At 53.2% G+C, this 23166-nt stretch overlaps 1 protein-coding gene across 5 annotated transcripts; it reads right to left on the minus strand.

Annotated features, from left to right (window-relative positions):
* Positions 1-73: 73 nt before the first annotated feature.
* On the minus strand, positions 74-23140 carry LOC147054930 (semaphorin-4B-like). 5 transcript variants are annotated; one of them, XM_085914685.1, is made up of 15 exons: positions 22988-23140; positions 8438-8742; positions 7552-7712; positions 7141-7203; positions 6216-6314; positions 5722-5833; positions 5529-5645; positions 5177-5334; positions 4162-4343; positions 3430-3580; positions 2727-2940; positions 2544-2659; positions 2108-2265; positions 1949-2016; positions 74-1604 (listed from the first exon to the last, which is right to left on the minus strand). In XM_085914685.1, the coding sequence occupies exons 2-15, from the start codon at positions 8535-8537 to the stop codon at positions 880-882; spliced, it is 2424 nt and encodes an 807-aa protein (XP_085770811.1). In that variant the 5' UTR covers positions 8538-8742; positions 22988-23140; the 3' UTR covers positions 74-879. The 5 variants fall into 5 exon arrangements, with proteins under 5 accessions (XP_085770811.1, XP_085770814.1, XP_085770812.1 ...); XM_085914688.1 differs by lacking the exon at positions 22988-23140 and adding an exon at positions 20579-21166; XM_085914686.1 differs by lacking the exon at positions 22988-23140 and adding an exon at positions 13289-13326.
* Positions 23141-23166: the final 26 nt, after the last annotated feature.

Here is a 23166-nt window from a genome sequence, read left to right on the forward strand (position 1 = left end):
TCGTTACTTCCGCCACCGTGGACAGCAAATAAATACATTCGATTTGCTCTTTATTTGGAGAATGTACCACAGTTTCATAACACATTGAAACTTTTAAGAAAAGTATCGGTTTGATTTTTATTTGCAAAATCAAAATAAAGTGCCTTTTGATGCATTACAAAATAAGAATAAAAACCAACAGTGATACAAAAAAATACAACATATTTTCTTTTTTTCCCCCTTTACACTGGTGGCGAAACTGACAAATCTGGTTGTATAGACCTTTTCATATAGTGAGCCTTGAGGTGTCACAGGAAATCCTCCAACTCCACATGGTTGGCCCGAAAATGACTGTTTCTTGAATACAAATAGTGTCTATCAATCTATCTATCGTGACAGAAGGAACAATGAAAGGTACAATGAACCCGTGTGTACTGTACTCTCGTTTTCATGCATACAACAGAAGAGCTTTGCATTGAACGAAACTGATTTAGTATCTTGTGTGTGACGCTAGATGGTGCATAGGCTCCAGGGCAAAGGGTGTTAATGGCTGGCTGGCTGGAAGGCAGGCAGGCAGGCAGGCAGGCCTGACAAATAAAATGAAAGGAAACATCTGGGAGTGTTTGAAGAGCTCGCCTCAAAGTCCTGAAGAGGAGCGTGTGTGACCTTTTCATCCGTGAGCTCGGGTAAGAGCGGGAACCCGCGTCACCTGTTCTGCGGACTTCCGCACCGCTCGGGTTCTGAGCAAACACACCCGATGTCTGAAGTACGCTCCGACCGCACTGAGAAAATGCTCACAGACGGCGAAACGCAATGCAAAACGCGGGTGACGCTCGTCTCCGCTGTTCAAACCGCCGCATGCATCACTGACGCTCCCGAGCAGCATCTGCAGGAGCGCCTTTACACCATCGAGTCTTTAATGTCGGATCCCAGTCTGACTCGAGGCCGCGGGCCGGCGTCCGAGGGCTGCGCGGGCGGCCTTCCGACGGACTGGGAGAACTCGGCGTCCGGCGACGAGCGCTCCCGCGGCGGCGAGCCGCAGCTGTCGTGAAGCGTCCGGTAGCCCCTGTGGTCGGCCGGCGCGTCGCTGTTGAGCGCCAGGTTCTCGGCCGGCTTTATGTGTCGCGTGCCGGGGCGCTCGCCCTCCTTCAGCACGGACTTCACGCCCCGCCCGGCGTTTCTGTAGATGACAAAGAGCGCCAAGACCAGCAGGGAAAAGGCCAGGAGGGCGCACACCACAACCAGTTCGTTCCAGTAGGTCTTGGCGTCCATCTGCGGGGAGCCGTCCCGACCGGGGGGAACGACAGTGCCGTCCCTCGAGGCGGCCGGGGTGCCGGTCCGGCCGGTCCGGGCGCCGGCGGCCTCGTGCTGCGCCTGGCCGCGCACGCAGTAGTTGGCCAACAGCTGCCGGAAGCCTTCCTCCACCGACCAGCACTCGTAGGTCTCTTGGCCGTCGGGCTGAGCCGCCGCCACCACCGCCAGCCCCCCCTCCGAGCCGAGGTAGCGGGAGTGAGCCGAAGTCTCGCTGAACACCCACGACCTCCGGGCTAGTTTGGAGCGCAGCTCGCAAGGCAGCACTTGAAAAGTGTTGGGGGGGATGACGACCGCCTGGCAAGAAGACGCGCCTGCGGAGGGAGGGAGGGAGGGAGGGAGGGGAGGGAGAGAATGATCCAAATATGCAAGTTGCGGACCGGGGCCGTCCAAACGTTCTCCGTCGAGGGCCGCGTGCCGACCAATAGGGGGCCGCCCTTGTTTTTTTTCCACTTCGTCAAGGCCTTGCGTCAAAGGTGTTGACGAAGGCAAATCGTTGTTTGTGTGTGGTATTTGTTTCAAGAAACCATTTGGTGAAAAAAAAAAGTGCCAGATATTTTCCAAAAGGTTTGGCAATTTGTTGTTTCAACGTGGAATCGATTTGAACAAGGCCACGCGGCAAATCAGATGGTTTGGTGACAGGCACTCTTTTGCTTACGTGCGCCGGCCGCCGTCTCGTGGCAAAGGGCCGAAGCGTCCGCGTTGTCCACATCCTGCAGCAGCACGCTGGAGGACAACAAAGGCAACGCAAAGCCGTTACGTTGCTGCTTCTTCTTCAAAGTCATCTTGGCCAAGAGAAGAGAAGAAGAGGGCATACTCGCTCGGCGCAGCCTGTGCGACACGGACGCAGCGCCTGCCGTTCCAGGCACAGTACGGGTCCCTGGAGAGGATGCACTCACCGCAGCTCGGGTAATTAGTGCAGTTGGCTAGCGGGACCTCCACCAGTTCGGAGAAAGTGGAAACGTAGAGAAAACCCTGGCAAGGAAAGGTGACCCGATATTACGCTGTGGGATACATTTATCATCCACAGACTAAGGAGTTTGCTTTGTCGTGGATGATGGCGAGGTCAAAGCAACTACGGGGGTGGGGGGGAAATGACCTTTTTTTTTCTCAAATGCCATTTTAAACGGACCCGTTTCGTCGGCACGCCAAAGAGCCCATCAGACCGCACGCCGCGTGGAATGAGCTCTTTAGGCCGTCATCCCTCACGCCTCGGCCGGGATGCGTCGCTCGGGCTGGCTTCTTCATTTTACCTTTTCCGCGTCCAGTTGCATGTGCTGCACAGGCTGCGAGCGGCGGAAGAGCAGCAGCTCCTCGATGACGTGCATCTTGTTTTTCACACTCACGGCTTTATGGAGTCTCCCGTCGTCTAGAGACCAGACAGCCTTGCTTGAAAGCTTGAGCGGACGACGGCGACCGCTGCCGCGTTTGTTTACCTGTGCCGATGAAGAGCACGCGGTAGTAGGCCTCACGGGCCGCCGCCACTTGATGGACAGCGATCCGTGTGTAGCGAGCGTGGCGTTTGAGCAGCAGAGGCTGGCTGCGCAGCACGCTGTCCATCAGGAAATGGTCTTTGACAAAATTCAGCACCTTGTCCGGCATGTGCAGCGAGGACAGGACGCCTTTTTTGCGGGCCGCGTCGGTGATACACTGCCAGGGGCAAAAAGATGGCGGTTGGAGCTTTCGCTGTAACCCTCTGCCTTTGGAGATAGTCGTGACCGTTCCGCATCGACCCACGTCACATCGACAAAGAAAAAACAAAAAAGTTAGCAAATGCCAAGTTGATCCGCCGGATGCCTTTTGCAACGAGGCCATCGTTTCACAAATCGTAGCGCTGTAGATGCTTGCTAATTAGCCTTAGCCTTAAGCTAGCGGACCGAAACAAACAACTGGCAGGAAGCAGAAAGAAGCCTCTTCTTTTTTTCAAAAAGTCTTCATTATTTGCCGCTCATCGTCGAGCGAGGGCTGTCCCGAACCAACGGGTGGCTGCTACCTCCAAACAAGAAGGTGACAACTTGATTTGATTATTTTGTCATTATTTCTATATACATGCCTCGACTTGAAGTTGGTTCGCTCAAACTAGCGAGACAAGAAGCGGGGGTACGGCATCAACGCCGCACACAGAGCAGAGGGACTCACCGCTCCGGGCCGGGGTTCCGGGACAGGATGGTTGTAGGTGGACCACTGCTGGGTTTCCCGGTTCACCTCGCGGAATCGGCCGCTGAAGGCTTTTTCCACTTGCTCCATGGTGAAGGAACACACTGCGGAGGTTCCCGAGGCGCCGTTGTACCTGCCCGTGGCACAAAGAAGCGCTGTCGATTGATAAGGAACCAAAGCGATTTGCCCCGTTTGTTTTTCCATCGATGGCTTTGCGACGTCCAATTTTTCCCCAATTGTGAAGCTCTGCCGTATTTCTTTCTCATTGGTTGTTCACGCAAAATAGGAGCAAAATAACACGTTGCAATCTGGTCGGGGAAGAATCTCCCAAACTCGCTTTCAAAACGGTGCAAGAGTGTCTGTTCTGTTCATTTTTTTTCCCCCACATTCAATTCCATTTGATGACTATTGTATGGACTTAAGTGGTTGCAACGCCTTTGCTCCGTCTCAGAAATTGTTTTGCTCCATAGTTGTGCCTTGAAATAAGAGTTCAATGCCATTCACAACATAGTCATCTAAAACCCTCTTTCACGTGAGACGTGAATGGAAATGCCACACTTAATAAAACCCGAGTGATGATGACATAGCGTCATGGACGTTTTGCTTGCTTCGATTCGGCGCTGCCGCTCGCTTTGGCCGTTGCCCATTTTGCGTTAAAGGAGGCCACCAGGTTGTTTTGAACGCGCAACGTCTGAGACAGATGAGCGCGCTGACCACTGCGAGGTGAAGACTCCGTAAAAGACGGTGCTCTCCCAGTCCCGCGGCCTGGGCGTCAGCACAAACACGTCCCGGACGATGTTGAAGGGGAAGCCGTCGTCGGGCAGCGAGCACGAGAGTTGCGCCTTGAGAAAGGTGGTCCACTTCTTCTGCAGGACCCTCTCTCCTCCCAGGTCGCCCTGCGAGCAAAGCGCGCGCCCCATCACCATTTGGCCTCAGTTGTGTGCGGCGACTCATTGGCCGGTAGAGTGCCGGTAGAGTGCCGGTAGAGTGCGCAAGCGGGCCGCAATGACAACAGCAAGCCAGAACAAGTATGGCGCAAGAAGCTTGAGGAGCAAAGAAAACGAACGGACCGTGGTTGTAACACAACTCGCTTTGGATTACGACGACGCTCGGAGGATGGCGAAGCGAGCCGACGATCACTTTTGCTCTTGCTATCTGCTCAATGTGTGCGCACATGCTGGCAGGCTCTCTTTCTGATGTGGCAAGCACATGCAGCGTTCTTGTGTGCGTCAACTCCTCTTTACTCAGTATCAGTGTGCTGTTAAAGATTAGTACCACAGGAACGCCACAATTTCACCTAATTGGCCAGTATACGTTTGACTGACCACAAATCATGTACGTATCTTTGCTCCACTGTCTGTGTAGTGACAGACGGAGCGATTAAATGCTCGCCCACTAGATGGCAGAGGGTACATAGTATTTAACCTGTGTGGTCACTCAATTGGTGGTTTGCTAGGAGACAACCAAGTCAAATACTATGTGCTAAAGGTTTGGAAACAAAATCAAACACACAGGATAAGCTCAGAGGTCGGATGCTTCCGCGCAGTCGGATCGCGGTCGCGTCGGTTGTCAAGTTGACATTCTTCCAGCGTGTACGTTCGCTTCGTGCTGTATGGGCTGAGCACCTGTAATTATATCGAGCACACCTTGTCCTGTCCTGTCCTTCTCGTGTGGGGCCCAAAAGCAAAAAAAGCTCCTTTGAATGTTTGTGCCTTCGAGCACGACTCACCTTGCACACGCGGGCGATGCGCGACACCACTGTGTTGTCAAAGAAATCAAACTCCTTTCCTGCCTCGCTGAAGAAGAAGTAAATCTTATCGTCATCGCCAGCCAGGTTGCCCTCGGGCAGGCTCTCCCGGATGTAGGCGGAGCCCACGAAAGCCGGATCTGAAAATCAAGGACGTGGAGTGAGAATTTGCCTGCATTTGGCCACTCCCGTCTGTCCATCCAGCTGTCCGTCCATCCAGCTGTCCGTCCATCCACCCGTCCGTCCATCCACCCGTCCGTCCGTCCATCCATCCATCCATCCGTCCATCCATCCATCCATCCATCCACCTTTGCGCTCTAGCCTTGCATCGCACCTTGAAGCCAGTTGAGGGAGTTTTCCGTTTTCAGAGAGCTTCCTTGGCCAAGACTCCTGGAAATGACGGGCTCGTTTCCCTGGAAATTACTGACGGTGCCGGCATACAGCTCTCCGTCTGCGCCGAAAGCAAACGGCACCTGTGTCGCGTCTCGCTGGGAGCTGGCGACCAATCTAAACCTCGCCGGCCTTACCGGCCATGATGGCGGTGGACCGGTAGTCGGGGTTGAAAGGACAGCGGCCGCGCCCGTCCTCTGTGACGATCTCGCCGGAGTGACTTCTGACCAGGGAGAAGTTGGCAGTGTTCTAGAAAAAATACAGGGAGGGACACGCGTGACAAGGCTGCTTGAAAGTAGAGTTGCTCCTTATTGATCCAGTTTCTCCGTTGGTGATCTGCCCCATCAGCGTGCGGCCGGTCTCAGCGCCTCCATTTTGACTTCAAAACATTTGCAGTTCAGCTTCGAGCATTGCTCGTCCATCGCCCTTTATTTGGGTCCATTTGATGTGAAATACGATACTAGCCTAGTTGCTCTTGAAAACCTTGCGTGCAACTAACTGTTGCAAACAAGGAGAGCGAGGCTTTGTTCACTGACCGTTTGTTCATTACGGAGTGCGACGACAACAAAGATACGTAGTACGTGTTCAAAGATTGGTCTTTTTCCTGAACAAGAAGTGGCGCTGCACTTACGACGTAAGCGCAGATGGGGCTGAAGGCGTACGTTCCGCATACGTACAGATGAGTGGCGTTCACTCGCAGTAAGATCTTGATGTAGTTGAAGCAATCCGTCTGCGAGAGAAGATGACTTCAGCTAACACAAACAAGCAATATGTCTCCAGTGTACAAAAAGGAGCGACAATTAGCCCAATTAGCCGGTTAGCTGAATTAGCCGACGCACTAATGCTGTCGCGGCCTCAAGCGATCGCCACGTCGTGGGCGGGCACCAAGTGATGACCACCATCATCCACCTTTATCTGTGACAATAAAAGCAAAAGCTCCGTTTGTTTCATTTTTTCAGGCTGACATTTTGACGAGATAGTTTGTGGCACGAACGGCTATTGACGCCAGGCTTTGCGTCAGCAGTGAAAGCAGCGCTACCAGCTTAACGATGACAACAGTCTTCCGAGGCGCAGTGCAAACGCTGGCGGCTTTAACCGTCCATCCATCCATTTTCTGAACCGCTTTGTTCCCACGGGGCTCGCGAGCGTGCTGGAGCCTATCCCAGCCGTCATTGGGCAGTAGGCGGGAGACACCCTGAACCGGTTGCCAGCCAATCGCAGGGCACACAGAGACGAACAACCATCCGCACTCGCATTCACACCTCGGGGCAATTTGGAGTGCGCAATTGGCCTATGTTGTTGGGATGTGGGAGGAAACCGGAGTGCTCGGAGCAAACCCGGGCGGCCTCGGGGAGAACAAGCAAACTCCACACAGGGAGGGCCGGAAGTGGACTCGAACCCACACCCTTCTAACTGTGAGGCGGACGTGCTAACCAGTGCACCACCGAGCCGCCCGGCTTCAACCGGACTGCGGTCAAATGCAAAGTCAGAAGCCGACGGGACGTCACGACACGCCTTGCAGACGTGAGCTCAAATGTTTGGATTCAGCCACTCACCCGCAGGTCTTTTCCTTTGAAACTGCACTCGCCTCGTTTCTTGTCCGGGGTTTTCCACGAGAGCTGGAAAAACAGGACACTGATGAAAATCAACGAGACGACGTTTATGAATGCATCTCAAGGTGCACGGGAAGACGTGGAAACACGCGAGAGATCACGCTAATAAACTGTAAGTAATATACAGATTGTCCGTCTGTCCATTTTCCAAGCAGCTGATTTTCTTAGAAAAAAAAAACACCATCCGGGCTACCGGGTCACCGTGCCGCTTGTAAAGTTGCATCTCGGGAAATTAGAAGAGCATGGAAATCTTCACGTATATCAAAACGTAAAATTCAATCTATCTACATACTGCAAACCGAGGGTTCTCCAACATTTACACGGAGCGCCAGTTAACAAAATTGACCCCCTTACAGCTCTTTGCGGCTTGAGCGCGCCGACGTCCGACAGGTTGAGCGCAAAGAGAGTCTCGCGGGCGCCCACAAACAGCGCGTTGTCCTCCTTGCTGAGCAGCAACGACGTGAAGTTGAAGACTCCGCCCACAGAGAAACTCCTGCATCGTCTCTCCTTTGCATCTGCGGAGGAGCGACAGTCGGTGAAGGGACCCCGAAACTGAGACGCGCGTCGGCCTATGGGAGAAAGTCTGCTCGAGCAAGTTCTGGCGGCCAAAGACGTGGAGTGAGCTTGAGCGCAGGCTGGTGGGACGCCCGCGTTTCGGCCACGCGTCGGGCTTTGGTTCGAGCGCATTAGCGCCTCCTGACTCCGGCAGGGGCTTAAATCATTGATTGCTCTTTAAAAGCTTTTGTGATTTGTAGCTTTGCTCTTTTTTTTTTCATGGGGGGGGGGGCGTCTCTCTCTTTTGCTCTCCCCCTCCCCTCCTCGATTACAACACGTCAATTCAGTTGTGCTTTTGAAAAGTGCTAAGGGCGATGACAACAACAGAGAGCACTCATTGAAGAGAAGGGCTGTAAGGAACTCAACTAGGAACTAAAGCGCTGTAAGTGGACGTCAGTGGCTTGTTTACACGCCACCGGTGAGTCCTGGAGAATTTCCAAAACGGGACACAAGATGCTGCTGCTGCTGCTGCTGCTGAGCCCAATTGCTCAATTGGACAACAACGCGAAGGTGACAACGGTCCCTCTGTGCTAGCCGCGTGGCCGCTTGAACACGTGGCCCTGGAAAGCGGAAAACGAGCTCTGCTCTTTTGCAGGCAGCCAGCGATCGCCACACTCCCAAAGCCGACACGGGCCAGCCGCTGCTGATTCGCGCCGCTCCGAAGCTTGCGGGAAGCCCCACTTACTGTAGGAGAAGGTGAGGCGAGGGGTGACGTCGTGCTCTGTGGCGGCGGCCAAGCCCAGAGCGACGGCGAGTAGCAGAGCGCAGAGCAGGAGGCGGGCCATGTCTCCCGAGGACAGACGGCCGAGGGCCAGCGTTTCACCGATTGGCCCGATGCCACAAGAGTCCGGTGCCCGCGGTTCTCTTTCTCCCCGGCGAATCCGGGCGCCTGGAAAGAAAAGGAGCTCTATGCGCTTTGGGGTGTTGGCAGGTGACGCTGCTCGGGAGGGACGGCCCGCGGCTCAGCCTCCGCTCCGTCGAGGCTTCCATCTGCGCACAAGCAAACAAAGCCACAATTTGGAGCACGTTCTCTGGCCAACCAAAATGAGGAAGTCACATTGTTCTTATTTGGGATTTTTTTCCACGTACTCACAAGACAACAGAGCGCTGACTGACATTGTTTTGCGTGCAGATTCCTGAGAGGCAAGTCAAAAGACCAAGTTGGCCAGTTGTCGGACTTGAAGCCCAAAGAACTGCTTGAATATGAGAGCTGATGTTTTTTTTCCTTCGAGCGCATCAGCCAGAAGAAGAGCCCGAGACGGGACGCCGCGGAGAGTCGCGGCCAACCCGAGCCAGAGAACAAGGCTCCTTCTGATGCCGTCGCCATCTATATGCCGCTCGCGGATCCTTAACCCTCCCTCCCTCCCTTTGACCGGTCGGTCGCACAGGCCCGACAGTGTGCCGGGGCCACGGATCGGTTTCTGATCCCGACCGGCCTCCGGCCTTCGTGGCTGTGAAAGCACACATCCCCAACGCCGAGGCTCCGGCAGCTGTCACGTTGCAGCCGTCGCTCGTGAACCGCGACAAACGGCGCGGTGAGGAAGAGGAAAGCAAGCCACGTCCGAGTTGGCCGAGCGGGGCGATTCGTGGACGGCAGCTGCCGCTATTGCGTGCGCGCCGGACCTCCCGACCTATTATTAACACACGGACGCACGGTGAGCATTGAAAATAGCAGAGATGAAAGCGGCGGCTGGAGAAGAAGAATCCCAACAAGGAGCGCCTCCGTCGCCGGCCGGCCGGCCCCCGCGCGCAACACGTGCGATTCCGTCTGGCCAAGGTGGCAAAGGGAGCGAGCGGATTGGCTCACTTTTCTCCCGCTATCTGCAGTGTGCCTTGATTCCCGCTTCGCTTTGGAGTTGCCCTCCAATGGCAGGCCAGAAAAAAAAGTCAATTTCTTCATAGAAATGTCAAGTTTGCATTTGTGTTCACAGAAGACGGAACAAAGTACGCTCGCTCGCTCCCGGCCGCTGCATTTTCAAGTCAATCCCCAGAGCCGGCTAGCGGTAATTAACGGCCGGCTCCTTGACGAAGCAAGCGCACGGCAGTAATGAGGAGCGCATGCTTTTAATTGGCTCATTCATATTTGGAACCCAGGGTCGAGTGGATTTAACTCCATCGAGCTCGCTACTCCGCGGGGAAACCCCACGCACGGGCGCAGGCCGGAAGGATAACATGCTTTGGAATTTGAAGCGGAGCCGCAAAGGCAAACGGCTACGTTTTAGCACGCAGGCTGATGAAATGTCGTGTCGACTGTTTTTGGCCACAAGCAGCGGGGGTACAAAAGTGCAAGGTCAAAAACACTGTTGATCATTTGAATCAGTGGAAGGGCAGAATTTTCCTACCGGGGAACACCAGGAAACGTGTGTGTGCGTGCACCCGTGTGTGGGGGGAGGGGGGGGGGGGTACTTAAGTCGTACCTTTTATTTGTTCCGGGTCCAAATTTTGGCCAAAAGGCTTTGCTGGAGTCAAAATTGTTGTCAGATGAAGGCCCAACCTGGGATTAGAAACGCTTCAGCCGCAGCTACGAAGCAACTAAATTGGCACAATCCCGTGTGTGAGAAAGGGATCCATCCATTCATCGAAACCAGACAATGACCTCCTTCGTGCCTAGCGGCCGTTTAACGAAAAATAAGAAGGGGGACTCCCCATTGCTTCGGAGGAGTCATCGCTCAATAAAGAGAGAGAACAACGGCATCGGTGAAGTTGAAGCCGAAAACGCCGCTAGGTACGGCCATAGGTTTTGTCGAACGTACCAAAGCCGAGGCGGCGCATTCTCCTCGACGACCCGGAAAGAAAAGGATTGGCGGCTTTCCGGCGGCACGTAGCAGAGCTCGGTCGGGGATATGGCGGCTCTTTGTTTTGATGCGGGCGGGGTTACGCGTCTGCCGGGACAAACGCTAAAGTAGGTCATCCCGGTCCAAACGCTCGCTCTGACGTCAGCGCTCGTTTACCGGAGCGACAGTGACGGCGGCAGCGCTGCAGACCAAATGATGATGGTTTCTACTGGACAGAGATGAAACGTGCTCAAACATGGCATTGGACAAAATCGGTGTCCAACAGCCTCCATTTCTTGATGGGTGGATGGACTTTTGCTGCTTAATCCAAGCCTAACATCCTGGCTCCCAATGTTGACTTTCAGCCCACAGAGCTAACCCCAAGTCCCCCTTCACTTCACAAGGATCAATAGCGAGCGGCCATGCGCATTCCTCAGTCATCCGAGCCCTTAGCTAGCAGATACGTGGAGGGAATTCCAATCATTGATGTCCAGGATCCCGGACGACCAGATGTGACCCGTGAGGCCCGCGCGGGAGCGAGACGAGCGCTGGCCGGGCTCGTGCGGTCAGGCTAGTGTTGCCGGGCGAGGGAAGTCCAATCGGGCCTTTGGCGCTTAGCGGCGCTATTCTCATTGCTCGCTTGGTTTTCTTAGCAGTCAGTCGCTCACGCAAACACAGCAATTTGCGGGAAACATTATGGGGAAGTCGCTCGTGTCCCGAGAGGAGAAAAAAATATAAAAAGAGAAACATTCTCAGACCCCAGTCAGTTTATCTGGTCTGACAAATAATGTGTGGCCGAAAACGAGCCAGCTCAACAACAAATGGACAATCGAGCAAAAACGTAACATTCGGGCTGGGACGCAAAGCCAAAATTGTGAAGACGTTCCAACGACGCGCTGCCCGGGCTGTTGGAAAGTACTCGATGAAATACAGGTCAATCAGGTTGTGAAGTTCCCTCGCCGGAGGGAGGGAGGGAGGGACCCCTGTTGTTGTGTCCAGGTGGTGCTGAAACAGGCCTCAACACTGGCAACGTTCCAATCTGGTCTCAAGACGGTTGCTTCCATTTAGCATACGACTACTTTCTTTCATCCGCCCTCTTCTGTGTGAAGGAATGTGTCAATGATTATTCTTTTGGGTGGGCAATTCTTTGTTGTTTTCTTCTCATTCCATTTGGCACTTTGAACGGTCCTGGGTGGAAATGAGGCTGGACAAATCAACTCTGCTTGCCTTCAAATGACTGATCCAGTTCGCTCGACTTGAAGGTTCCATCGTGCTGTGAACGGTGGAAAGGTGAGAAGGAGAGAAGACAACACCAAAGAAAGAAAGAAAGAAAGAAAGAAAGAAAGAAAGAAAGAAAGAAAGAAAGAAAGAAAGAAAGAAAGAAAGAAAGAAAGAAAGAAAGAAAGAAAGAAAGAAAGAAAGAAAGAAAGAAAGAAAGAAAGAAAGAAAGAAGCAAAGATGACAACGACGTGAGCCCCGCAGCTGCTCACACACACTCACACGCAAAATACGGCGTCTTAAAATATCACGTCAAGATGAATTATTCAGACAAAAACTCAGACGCCGCCAGCCGGCCGGGGCGTGGCTTGGGCTTATTGGCCCCGAGCGTTGGAGAGCGCTGACCGACTGTTCACAATTTCAGTTGCTTTGATACGCTCTCTGACGCGCGCGCGCGCACACATACATACGTGGTCGATCTCAAAGACATTTCCTAAATAGTGCACAGAACTGCGGATGTGTTGATAAAAAACTTTGAGTGAACCGCACCTCCGTGTTTGTTTGCACGGCAAAACAACCTCAGGCAGGACTCTCGCTCTCGCTCGCTCTCTCTCTCTCTCTCTTTCTCTCTCTCGCTCTCACTGCTGCACAATAAATAAGAAATGAACACGTGTGAGAGAGAGAGAGAGAGAGAGAGAGAGAGAGAGAGAGAGAGAGAGAGAGAGAGAGAGAGAGAGAGACAGAGAGAGAGAGAGAGAGACAGAGAGAGAGAGACAGAGAGAGAGAGACAGAGAGAGAGAGACAGAGAGAGAGAGAGACAGAGATAAGCTGGATGGTTTTTGACGGGCAAAAAAGGAAAGCGGATACAGAACGGGCGGGGGCCGGCGCTCCGGGTTGCGCTACGGACTCGGCGGTCACGAGATCCGTCGTCAGGCTACCAATGGGGATTTTGTTCCGTCGCCGCTAACGTCACTCGCCGGACTTTGGAACTGCGCAGCTGGCACAATTCCATTACCGTGGCTTCCGGGCGGGCGTAGTGGATGCTCCACGAGACTTTTAGATGGAAAGGCATTTTATTTTAGCGTTCGGCATGCGTCTATTTGTGGAAGCAAATGCCTTACGGAGACCTCGCGAGTGCCGCGGGCCGGGTCGGGTGTCGACGCAGGCGCTCACAAATAGACGTTTATTCTTAAACACCCAGCAAGTGGGACAGGTGGGGGGGGTGTCATGCAAACACGCCCTTGGAGCACGGCGGCGCCATTCTCTCGTGACACGTGTGCAAACAAATCGGTGCGAGGAATGCGCTGCGGTCAGAGAAGAGCAAGAGCAAGGGCGCACTTACGCTCGGTTATTTGCCAGCATTTACGAGGAGCCGTCCGAGCGAGTCACGCGTGCACGGCCCTTTCCCACGGACAAACGCGGAAGCTCCCACCCAGGAAAGGGGACTCCCCGGAGGCCCGCATTTAACCTTTGGGCCGCTCAGCGGTAAGCGTTCAGCCTTTTGGCGCTCGTTCTGTCCCTGAGCCCGACGGCGGTGTACTTACTCAAAAGCGAAAGACGCGCTTCAAAAGCGGCAGACGACTTCTTTTGCCCTTCAAAAGCAAACAGAAGCCAAGGCCGGAAGCTAACGCTAGCTGCTGGTGCAACTCGGTAGTGACTCTGATGGCAATTTGGCTCCCTTGGAAGGAATTTTCTCCTGCCATTTCTGCCAAAAGCAAACTAGCGTACGTCGAGGCGCTACTGTGCAACATGACGTGCCGACGAGTTGCGGTACATTCCCAAGACGGACGCAGCTGAGAAATGCCTTCTTTTGCCAAAGAAACCACGGACGGCCCTTGGCGTTTCAGGCTAGTTCTGACGACGCGGGAAAACGAGCTGCTCGGCGACACGTCAAAAATGATGAACGGATTCGTCGACAACCGCAGCGACGACAACTGGACCACTTTTAACTTGCAACGACTACAACTGGACAACTTGCCGGTCAGACTCGATCGTAATTTGTCATCAATGTTTGCGCTCATTGATTAACCTTAGACGACATTTGCAGCTTTGGCCAAGGCGCGGCACAGGCGCCATCCGCAATGACCCTGGCGGCTGACCAAATTCTAACATGAAAGGGCCCAGTGCTTGTCAGATGCTGCAGAAATAATCAAGTCCAAAGCATCCAATTGGATTGCCAGAGGATCAAGTCACCAGACAGCTGCTTCATGTCAGCTGGCTCGCTCGCACCCACTTTCAGAAGTTGAGAGTGAGTGCTGCTTGGATCATTTGCACAACAGGGCAGCAGAGCGCTCATTTACTCACTCACTCGAGTCAATGATTGACGAAGCCGAGCGGCGGCGCGGCACGCTCTCGCACATCCGTGGCCGCCCGCCCGCCCGCCCGCCCGCCACGCGCGCGCTCGCGCTCGCGCTCAAAGGAAAATCCTCAGCCGAGCCGCGGCACGCTCTCTCTCGCACATCCGTGGAAAGTCCTCAGCCGAGCCGCGGCACGCTCTCTCTCGCACATCCGTGGAAAGTTCTCAGCCTTGCCTCGCTCCTCGCTCTTCTCCTCGCTGACGCCAATCTCCGGGCTCCGCTTGACTGCCAGGCTGCTGCTTCCGCAAAGCCACGCCCACAGAGCCGAGGCCGCGCCTCCACCGGGAGCAACTGGTGTACGTTCTCACCAAGCTCGTTCTCAAACGGTGGCACATTCCCAAATGCAAGTAGCTGTTGTCCTAAAAGTTATCTCAAATGACAAAGACCAGCCGTAGAGAAAAGGAGGCCAAGTTCAATCCTTTTTCCATCATTTACCTGTACAATTAATTGGAAAATATACATATTTCCCAGGAGGCGAAGTAAGAAGAAACAACTGAGATGAGGCAGCGAAAGCAGCACGCCCCGATGAAATATTAATTTGGCATCTGACAAGAGACAACACTGTGGGCGGGGCCGCGAGTGCGCGGAGCGAAAGCCGGAGCGAGCCCAAGTGGACGTCACGCGTCCTAGAGCGTCCCGAGAGGCGCACGCGAGCCCAGACTTCTCTTTTTGTTCAGCAGAGAAGGAATCTTCTGCCCGAGTCCTGGACAATGATGTCATTTGTCGCTGTGTGCTTAAAAGAGGCAAATGAAGACAGTACACCACACCAGAGCCGTACGAGATCACACACTTCATCCCCTACCGTGGAAACCATAACGCACACACACACGCGCACCGGGGACGCCATCGCCGTGGCAGCCGACGACGGCTGGCTATCAGTGGCTGTGTCACTCACGCACGCAAAGTCGCCGTCTTCGCCTTGTTTGCAGGCAGAGAGTCAGGTCGGGGAGATCTCGGTCGAGAGCTCCAGAAGCTCTTGCGCTAAGTCATCCCCAAGAAAAGCCCGACGGAGGCTGCCGGAGGAGACTGCCGAAGGAGGCTGCCGAAGCGGCTCGCACATGCGTCCAGAGCACATAGGAAAGGGGAGGGGAGGAGATATATCAATAAATAAAAAGGCAAAGGGGGAAAAAGAAACAGGGAGCGGGGGTTGCTGGAACATCAGCCACAGCGAGCATTACGTCATAGGCGGCGGCGGCAGCAGCGGTAGCAGCGGCGGCAGCAGCGGGAGCGGCAGAAGCGGCAGCGGCAGCGCTCCAAATTCAATTCAAGTGAAATGCCCTCGGCGCTCACAAGCGGATCCATTCCATCACCTCAGAGCTTTGCCACGGATTGACGACGGCGAGCGGGAATGTCGCTGCGTGAACGGTGCTCGCAAAGCGCGCAGATAACGGGCCTAGCACAACTCGACGCGTCTGCCAAGTTGGCGGTGGAATCGTGGCGGGCGGCAACGAGCCGGTTTTGCGCACCTCCAACTTTGGCCCACTATGTTGCGGAAGAAGCGGCGAGGGGTGACACGGCAGGAAAACAGGCCAAAACTCCACGGGGTCACGTCGCTTACTTTTTCAATTGTGTCAAAGTCCTCTACCGGACTACTCAAATGCTCTCAGCCGCCCTACTCAAACACACGAGCGCGAACGAGCCCAGATGATCCTGAATTAGGACCCCGACGACCTCTCCCACTGTTGAACATTACAAACTGTCTGCTAAACTTTCATCCTGCGTATTTGGTAGGATTTACTGTCGATCGGAATGAGCGATAGGTTGAGCTGAATCGAAAAAAGCGGAGGGGGGGGGGGGCGTAGGGTGCTGCTTTTGTACAAGACTGACGGTGGCCGACGCAGATCAGTGGGCGCACGCGGCTGATAGCATCTCTCACATATGCCTGCGCGTGCATGCGCGTTGCCGCTAACTCAAAGAGCCCTTCTCTGCGCAGGTGCGAGATGAAATGAGCGCGCTGGAGACAAAAGCGGACAGTGTACACCACTTGGCAGCGCACTAGTTCGCTCGCTCAAAGCGCTGCCTGTGTTGTTGTAGGCATCGGTGAATGCGTTCACGCAACGCCGACTCAAATTGCCGGTCGGAAGCAGCAACTCGTCGACAGCGGTGATGACTAGCTGTCATCTCGTCCTATTATTTTCCCGGGCGGGCAAAGCGATCCGACCACAGATCCGTTACAAGATCAACTCAACTCGTCACTCTTTGGCAATTTTGCTCAAGCAGTGCTCGCCGAGTGCCATTTGACAACACGTGACTAGGAATCACATCGTATTTGCGTCACGGTTGCGGAATGATCTGCTCTTACCTCCCGCCGGCTGAACGCGTGCCTTGCCTCGCCTCGCCGAAAAAGACAGACAATAAACATAATGGTGCATCGTGGAGCCCATTTAGCGCCGAACAACTTCAGATGTCTTTCAGAATGTTTCAAAAGAAACAACGTTTGCAAAAAGGGATTGACTACCGACGTTGGGGGGCCTTTCCAGTTCAATCCATTTCAAACAACCGCTCACGTTGTAGCGATACGCTTGGAGCATGATGTACTACCTCCATCTACTGGCTAAAACACAGAAGCACACTTTCAAAGCCGGCCGGCTAATAATGTTGCCAATCCATTTAGGATGAGCTGCGTTTGTTTGAAGATAAAGACTGCATGTATCTCAATAAAAGGATAAAACGTGTCAGCATTTGTCAAAACAAAATCAATCCAATTTGGAATATTATCTGATTATGCAAATAATCGACTTGGAGAACTAGAACACACAGCCGGAGCTCGGCCACGTCGGGGGGGGGGGGGGGGGGGGCATATTACAAAATGCATTACAAGTAGTCTTTAGTAATTGTGATGTGACCAAAAAAAGATGCATAACACACACTTGACAGTTAAGAACAAAGTTTTAAACATCCCTCCTGTGGCGGTAACACCTATAAGTGTCACATGTCGGAATGGAGCGGGGGGACCAAATGCAGCTTGGACCGGGGTTTATTGAGGAAAAGGGGAGTTGGAAGGGAAGATGAGGGGGAACAGACAAACAGGAACTGGCAAACTAGCAAACTTAACCGACCGAAACAGACTTGACAAAGACAGAAAGCAAAAGATATCAAGACAACGCGACGACAAGACGACAACAATCCGACAGGGAGTGACACACAGACAGGACTTAAATAAGAGACAGGTAACAAGAGGCAGGTGACTGTGATTAGTAGATTGATCGTGAGTCGACACAGGAAGGGAGGGGCTAGTACACAGACGCGGACAGAAACCATGACAACCTACACATAACAATACAACCGGGGACGAGTCGTGACAATAAGACCTTTCAATCGATTACAAAAGCTTCCAAAAGAATGAAGTTGCCAACTAAGTATGTATCTGGACACGGAGTTGCAAAATGTGCAAAAGCTTCCAAAAGAATGAAGTCACCAACAAAGGATGTATCTCGACACGGAGCTGCAAAATGTGCAAACTTGTGTTGGCTATAGCTGTCAAACACAACCAAGAAAAACTGCGGATTCCCCAACATGATTCATTTGAGTTGACTATGTGAACCAAGCGTATACTTTGTACATTTCAAATGCATAGCGATAAGACAAATAAGAACCAGCACCACCTCGCCGCCGCAAAGCAACTGGAAATGCAAGTCCTTTTTACCAGCACGTGTTCGCCCAGATCTACTCATTTAATCTACTTACTTTTGTACGCATTAGGTTGGTTCATTGAAGACTCAAAACGCTACATTGGCCGGAATGTTACAAATGTTCCAAGTCAGTGCGCTGAACCCTGTCTACGATGAAAGGAGACAAATTGGCTTTTTTCCCTCCCAAACTAACAGACGTATCATTGCACAATGTACGGCAATTATTATGGCCATTATGAAAGGAACCTACATCCGTTGCTTTCCGTGGGCATAAAAAGCCCATTACGGCGGATCACGTGCCGCCGCCGTGTGTTCGATAGTTGCATTACACCCGAGACAGGTAGACCTTTGACTAAAAAGCCTGTCAATGGATTACACTTGCGGCTGGCTGTTTTTTGGTTTTGGTTTTCATCTCACTTATCTCGTAGAAAAATCAAAGAGGGGTCTTTGAGACGTCGGAGTCTCTGAGCTTGCGCTGCCGCGGAAAAGCCGACCTCGGTCGGCCGACCGAGGTCGGCCGACCGAGGTCAGCCGACCGAGGTCAGCCGACCGAGGTCAGCCGACCGAGGTCAGCCTTTAGCTCCAGTGGACTGGCTTCCTGCTCGGCGCCGACCGGGCCTTTTCTTTTTCTCACACGATTAGGCGAAGGGATAGTATACGGAGGAGGGGCTCGGGGAGGGCGAGAATCCGTCACCCAAAGACCAGATGACGGCGGCCGCTCGGTCTCCCGATATCGTGACGGGCGGGAATCGTTCCGGTGCCTCTACGATAGCAAGAGACGACAGCGGCCCGCCGCGCTTTTTGGCTTTGGCGTATCTCCCGGCCACACAATTGCATGGCATCCAAATTGGAAATGATTCAAAACGTACAATTGACAGGGAAACCGATAAACCCCCCTCCCCCCATTCTCTCTAAAAGTAAGAAGCAGAAAAGGCAGCATGATGGAATGGCAGGCTTGAAGGGGAGAGAAAGGTGAAAGACAGATGAAAGTGAAGAGAGATAAAAGTGAGCGAGTGAGGAGGGTGCGGGATAAAGCAGGAGGAAGGGAGGCACAGATGAAAGCAAAATGAGAAAGATAAGAACAGAGAGAGGGAGACAGAGAGGCAAACGGAGGAAGAGATAGATAGTGTACGCAGCCCAGAGAGAGGTAACCATGGAAACAAGGGGAAGGTACAAAAGGAAGGAGAGAGAGAGAGAGAGAGAGAGACAGAGAGACAGAGAGACAAAGGTTGGTTTGATTTGAAAAAGAAGGAAAGTTGGAGGAAAGGAAAAAGTCATTTCGGCAGAGATTGCTTGGCAGCGCACAACGGCAAAAGGAGGGACGCCACTGACGCCTCAAAATGTCGACGGCCTGCGCCTTCAGTAAATCTGCCCTCGTGCCACAAACGGCCCAATTGCAGCCAAACGGGTATCGAACGAGTTAACTTTCACGTAGCGCCCAAAGGTGGCGCTGTGACACTTTTTCGGCCTTTGTGATATTTTGGGCGGGGCTAACGCGAGTCGCCCCACGCCTCCAGATACGAGCGACCCTACTTACGTCTAAAGACAAAACTCGCGGGAGAAAATTGACGTGTGATCACGTGACATGCGGGATCCCTCAAGGCTCAATCCTTAGACCCCTGCCTTTGGCTCAATGGAGGCCAATGTCAACTGGAAATGTGTTGCTTAAACAGACAGGAGGTGAGGCACGGCAAGGCGAGGACATCTCCGGACCCAGTTGGAGGCAGGCATGCATGCAGGCAGGCAGGCAGGCAGGCAGGCAGGCAGGCAGGCAGGCAGGCAGGCAGGCAGGCAGGCAGGCAGGCAGGCGGGCAGGCGGGCAGGCGGGCGGGCAGGCGGGCAGGCGGGCAGGCGGGCAGGCGGGCAGGCGGGCAGGCGGGCAGGCAGGCAGGCAGGCAGGCAGCCAGGCAGGCAGCCAGGCAGGCAGCCAGGCAGGCAGGCAGGCAGGCAGGCAGGCAGGCGTCCAGGCAGGCAGACAGACAGACAGACAGACTGACAGAGGGCTTTTTTAGATGCTGGGCTTTTTTTACTCTTGTGACTATCCTTCCTTCCTTCCTTCCTTCCTTCCTTCCTTCCTTCCTTCCTTCCTTCCTTCCTTCCTTCCTTCCTTCTCTGTTTTGTTTTTTCCACTCTCTTGTGACTATCCCTCCCTACTTCCTTCCTTGTCTGCTTTGCTCTTTGGTCCTCTCACTCAGTGGCTCACCCTGCTTCTTTTTTTGCTCTTGATCTTTCTCTCCATCTATTTCTCCGCTTCCTTCCATTGCTCTGCCCCCCCCCCCCCCCCAGCCGTTCCTTTTATATCCTCCTTGCTGAATGCTCTTCTCCTCTCCTCCCTCAACTCTGTCTTTCCTCCTTTATATTCAGTGATTTTTTTCTTTCCCTCCCTTCCAAGCTCTCCTCCACACACTCTTTTCTCCAGTGTTGTCTCCAAGCAGAGCTATTTGATTGTATTGTGTCTTCGCATTTGGGGCCTCACAAATAATAGAGGGAGGCTTGTCTCTTATTTATGATGATTTCTTTGGGGTCCTTTCAGCATCCTTTCTGCAGGAGTGTGATTGAAGAACAGTTGATTTGAGCTTCCGGTTGAATTCCAAGCCAAAGTGCCAGCACACCGGCGCACCTCTTCTGCATCTGCCTCACAGTTTTGCCACAGGGTGGCTTTGTGCCACGCCTTTAGCGAGATTGCCAAAAGGCACGCGTTGGGAAACGGGGCCAAGCTGACCCGCTTTGACGACGCGACGCGTGCGCTCCGACGGGCGAGCCGAGCCGCCGGCCCAATCGCTGCAAATTCAAACTTCCCCCTCACCTTCTTTCTCGCTGTGTGCGATCATAAGAAAACACTCACCTGAGCTCTGTAGCCATAACGACGTGAAACGCGAGCGTGCACACCGCTACCAGCGCGCCCGACCGACAGTGAAAAGGAAGGGACGTCGTTGAGCTCGGAGGCCAAATCATCGGCAAAGCAGAGTTTGGCAGCGTGTGTACAGATTTGGAACATTTTCTGCTCCGCGACGGCTCAAAAGTCAGACGAGAGAAGCACAAGGTCGCTCGGCTTCTCCACCTTTATCAACAGGAGAACACGCCTTGCCCAAAACACCATTTCTAAGACGAGACTAAAGAGGGCCTTGGAAGGCCGGCCGACTGAATCCAAAAAACAGCTTTTGATGGACTCTTCTTTCCTTTTTCAAGCGACAAGCGGGTGGGTCGCACCGCTGGAAGAATTCCGGGCTGGAACGCAGCCAAGTGCATTTGTTCTCGCCCAAACTTTTGTTGTCTGTGCCTTTTTGCTTTTCCCCAACGGCAAGCCAGCCAGCCCGCTCGCTCGCTCGCTCGCCCGCCCGCCCGCCCGCCCGCCCGCCCGCTCGTGGTTGTTTTACGGACGTGTCCCTTGTTGTTTCTTCCATGCGCTTTCTTTGTCTTTCCGCCTCTTATCTCTTTGTTTCTTCCCTGGCTCTCCTTCTATTTTCTCTCCCTCGACTTCCTGCTATCTAGCACCCCCCTCCGTGCACTCCCCCCCCCCCCACGCACACATCCACTCCTTGCCTTCCCTCCCTTGCGCTCAGTCCCTATCTCTCCCACTCACTTGTTCGCTCGCTCGCTCGCTCGCTCGCTCTCCTTTCTTTTTCTCTTTTTCATTCTGGCAGCCGCCGATGATTGATCAAGGTTTTGTAGGTTGGCCCTTTCCTGTTATTTGGTGTGGAATGTTTATGCACAGCGCCAAGTGGCCACTGAGCGCACGCACGCACGCGCGCACGCACACACCTGTGCACGCATGTCATTGCAGGTGTTTATTAGCAGGGAGGACTTGTACTAATTCTGAGGACGGGGGTGAGCCCGTGAGGCCGCTCGCTCACTATCTGAACGCCAGCCCCCACCCCAAAAGGTACGACATGGCTGCCTGCAAGAAAATGTGGAAGTTCTAGAGTTAATGTCTATCCTTTTCCTTGACTCTTGTGGTCTCTATCTCCTTTTCCTCCTCCCCCCTGGTCTCCACCGCCTCTCCCTCTCAGTCATTCTGCAGCCCTCCACTCCTTGATGGGCTCGTCTTTTTTTTTTTTTTTCACACCTACCCATTCCCCTTTTTTATTCTTCTTTCAGGGCATTGTCTCGCAAGGCTCCCTCTCCCTTCTTCCCACCTCCTGGTTCTTTTCTCCTTTCTTCCTCTTTAACATGACCACTACCACTACCAGCAGCAGCAGAAGCAGCAACAGCAACACCACCACCCAGTCTCTCCTTTCCTTTCATACTTCTGCTTTTTTTTTTTTTTGCTGCATTCCCCCCTTCCCTCCCCCACCAGGCTCTTTTTCCTCTCTAGCCTTTTTCTTTCTGTCTTTCATGCACCCCCTCGTCACTCCTCCTCCCTCTTCTTCTTCTTCCTCCTCCACTCAGCGCCCCCCCCCCCCCCCCCCGCCGCTTCTGCTTCTTTCTTACTTATCCCCCCCTCACCTCCCTCCCTCCCTCCTCCCGTCCGTCCTAACTGCTTTTCTCTCCTTTCTTTCTTCTTGTCTTTTGTCACTCTTACATCGGATTTTTTTTTACTTTGGACTGTCTCCATAATAATTAGTTATTCGAATTAAGTATTGAAATGCGACAAACCATGTGGTGAAAAGTTCAAATGTCAGCTGTCCGTCTGTTTCGACAGTGACGAACGCACGTCCACCCAGAGAAGTCGCTCGCTCGCTCAATCTGCTCTTCTTGGGTAATGACAAAGTGCCTGTGTTGCGGCTGCACGCGCACACTCGTTTTAGCAAAGGAACTTGAGAATGGCGTGCACAGACAAGAGAGAATGTGCAGAGTACGGCGGTGACTTGAGACGGGTTTTTCGACATACGAGGCGTCCTTATACCGATTTTTGTTTGTTGCCATTTTTTGGCGAGCGCAAACTTGAGATAAGAGCGCTGTTTGGTGGCTACCAACTCAATTTAATTTACTCCACAACAGGCAACAGTTAGGCAGATGTTGAAGAAGTGAGCCAAAAAGAGCCTCCGAGTTGTTTACAGTCACATCAAACAAAACAAAGAGCATTCAACTGTATATTTTCAGAACCCACAACCCTTTAAAATGGCGCTTTAGCTCGATGCTAACAAACAATACTGAATATGCTTGACATATGCTAACAGTTAGCATCGTTGGTAATGTATTTGTGAACACAAACGACAGACAGAGCAAGACATTTAAAGCGATAATATAAGAATACATTGATTTTTTTTTTTTTTTGGAGTTATTCCCAATGAAAGGATAATTGGTGACTCACTTTCCGTCATAGTCGACGATTTCCTTTCTTACGTTGCTTCCCAGTGGCAAGAGGGGGCACATCACAAGAAGCTCGGCATTCTCAGTGGACCCCGCCGCTAGTCGCAAGGGACACAGATCAGGCCGGGCCAATAATAGCAAAAAAATCCACACGAAGACATTGGGAAAGAAAGAAGTCAA

This window comes from Syngnathus leptorhynchus, chromosome 6 (assembly GCF_054491065.1).
Source record: "Syngnathus leptorhynchus isolate UIUO chromosome 6, UIUO_Slep, whole genome shotgun sequence".
NCBI lineage: Eukaryota > Metazoa > Chordata > Actinopteri > Syngnathiformes > Syngnathidae > Syngnathus > Syngnathus leptorhynchus.